Below are 2017 nucleotides of genomic sequence, written 5' to 3'. Positions count from 1 at the left end.
CTCTAGTCGCTTAACCTACAGGTGCCGAGCCAATTCAATTTTACTATCTCTAATTAAAAAGTTTGGGGGTGGGGGGAAGTTTAGAAGAAAAAGCTACCTCTAAGGATAAGAAGATAAAAAGCATTTGAGGCCCTATTTTACTGAGTTGTCCTTAAACCACAAACGGTTTTTCTGAATTTAAAAATAGAAAATCAGGAATACATCAAAATTAAGTAACTCCTTACATTGTAATGGTGAGAAACAAACCGTTTCTATGCAGTAACTTTGTATCAACTTTTTAAAAAGCACAAAAATGCAATTTATTTATGTTCCTAAAAACATTTAACAATATGGCATATGGCACCTCTGAATGTTTACTTTCAAGTTAAGTGAATATGATGCTTAAAATAGCTGCATGAATTGTCAAATTCTTTCTCCTATTTAATTATTACCTATTGGAAGGAGGTGGCTGCTGTACCTGAGGACCACGTGTTGCTTGAGTAACCGGTACTTTGGAGAGCCCCAGCATTTCCTATAAAGAGATTATTTGGGTGACACATATTATTTCTACAAAGATTTAACAACTATTTCCTATGTATAAGGTGCTGCACTAGACAGTAGGAACACAAAACTAGAGAGCATAGGTTTCTTTCTTCAGAAAGCAAACAGGCCAGTAGGGGAGACTGTTAGGACAATGATAAGAACACAGTAAAATAAGTACCATGAAAGAGCAAAGTACAGGTGTTATGTAAGTAAAGAGAAAGGTTGGTCAGAGTAGCTCACACCTGCAATCCCAGCACTTTGGGAGGCCAAGACAGGGGGACTACTAGAAATAGAAAAATTTAGCAAGACATTGCAGTAGGTCCCTGTAGTCCCAACTGCTCAAGAGGCTAAGGCAGGAGGATCTCTCGAACCCAGGAGTTTGAAGTTGCTGTAAGCTAAGCTGAGGCCAAGGCACTCTAGCTGAGGCAACAGAGTAAGACTCTGCCTCAAAAAATAAAAATAAAAGGAGAAAGAATACTAGCTCAGAGAGGACACCTATGGCTCAATAGTTAGGGTGCTGGCTACATGATCCAGGACTGGGGGGTTCAAACCCCACCGGGGGCTACTAAACAACAACAAAAAAAATACCCGGGCATTGTGGCAGGCACCTGTAGTCCCAGCTATCAGGGAAGCTGAGGCAAGAGAATCGCTTGAATCCTAGAGTTTGAGGTGGCTGTGAGCTGTAACACCATAGCACTCTACCTAGGATGACAAAGTGACACTACATTCTCAATAAAAAAAAAAATACTAGCTCAAAAATACTTTATTCCTAATTGTCAAAATAAGTTATTGTATAACTTAAATGTTCATACTTTTTTTTTTGAGACAAAGTTTTATTGCCCCAAATAGAGCACAGTAGTGTCATCATAGCTCACAGCAACCTCAACCTCCTGGGTTCAAGTAATCTTCTTGCCTCAGACCTCCTCCTAGTAGCTGGGACTACAGGTCTACCACATCCAGCTAAATTTTTCTGTTTGGGTAGAGAGAGGGTCTTGCTCATGCTTAGGCTGGTCTTGAACTCCTGGCCTCAAGCAATCCTCCAGCTAAGCCTCTGAGAGTGTTAGGATTACAGGCGTGAGCCACTGCAACTGGCCTTACTCACCCTCTTCAGTTTCTTTCCTTTTTTTTTGAGACAGAGTCTCACTATTTCACCCTCAAACTCTTGGGCTTAATCTACTCTCTTGCCTCAGCCTCCCAAGTAGCTAGGACTATAGGCGCCCGGCACAACGCCCAGCTCTTTTTTAGAGACTAGGTCTTGCTCTTGCTCAGGCTGGTCTCAAACTTGTGAGTTCAGGCAACCCTCCAGCCTCAGCCTCCCAAGTGCTGGGGTCCCAAAGGCGTGAGCCACCGTGCCTGGCTCTTTCCCTTCTATATATAAACTCCCTCAAGCGTCCTTCCCCCTATAGCATCTCTAACTCAGTTCTCTCTCAAACTCCCATAGTATCTTCTTTACCTTCAACAGCAAATATCTTTTTTTTTTTTTTTTTTTTTGAGA

General features: G+C 41.8%; 1 protein-coding gene across 1 annotated transcript in view; it reads right to left on the bottom strand.

The window, feature by feature from the left end:
* SEC23A (Sec23 homolog A, coat complex II component) overlaps positions 1-2017 on the bottom strand; it is a 63768-nt gene that overhangs the window by 49677 nt on the left and 12074 nt on the right. Inside the window, exon 6 of the mRNA XM_012806437.2 lies at positions 432-511. Coding sequence (XP_012661891.1) covers positions 432-511 — 80 coding nt within the window. The remainder of the gene's footprint in view (positions 1-431; positions 512-2017) is intronic.

The sequence above is a fragment of the Otolemur garnettii genome, unplaced genomic scaffold, assembly GCF_000181295.1.
Source record: "Otolemur garnettii isolate 467f Iridium unplaced genomic scaffold, OtoGar3 scaffold00052, whole genome shotgun sequence".
Classification (NCBI taxonomy): Eukaryota; Metazoa; Chordata; class Mammalia; order Primates; family Galagidae; genus Otolemur; species Otolemur garnettii.
The sequence above is the reverse complement of the archived record's forward strand: the minus strand, read 5'-3'. Positions and strand labels throughout refer to the sequence as shown.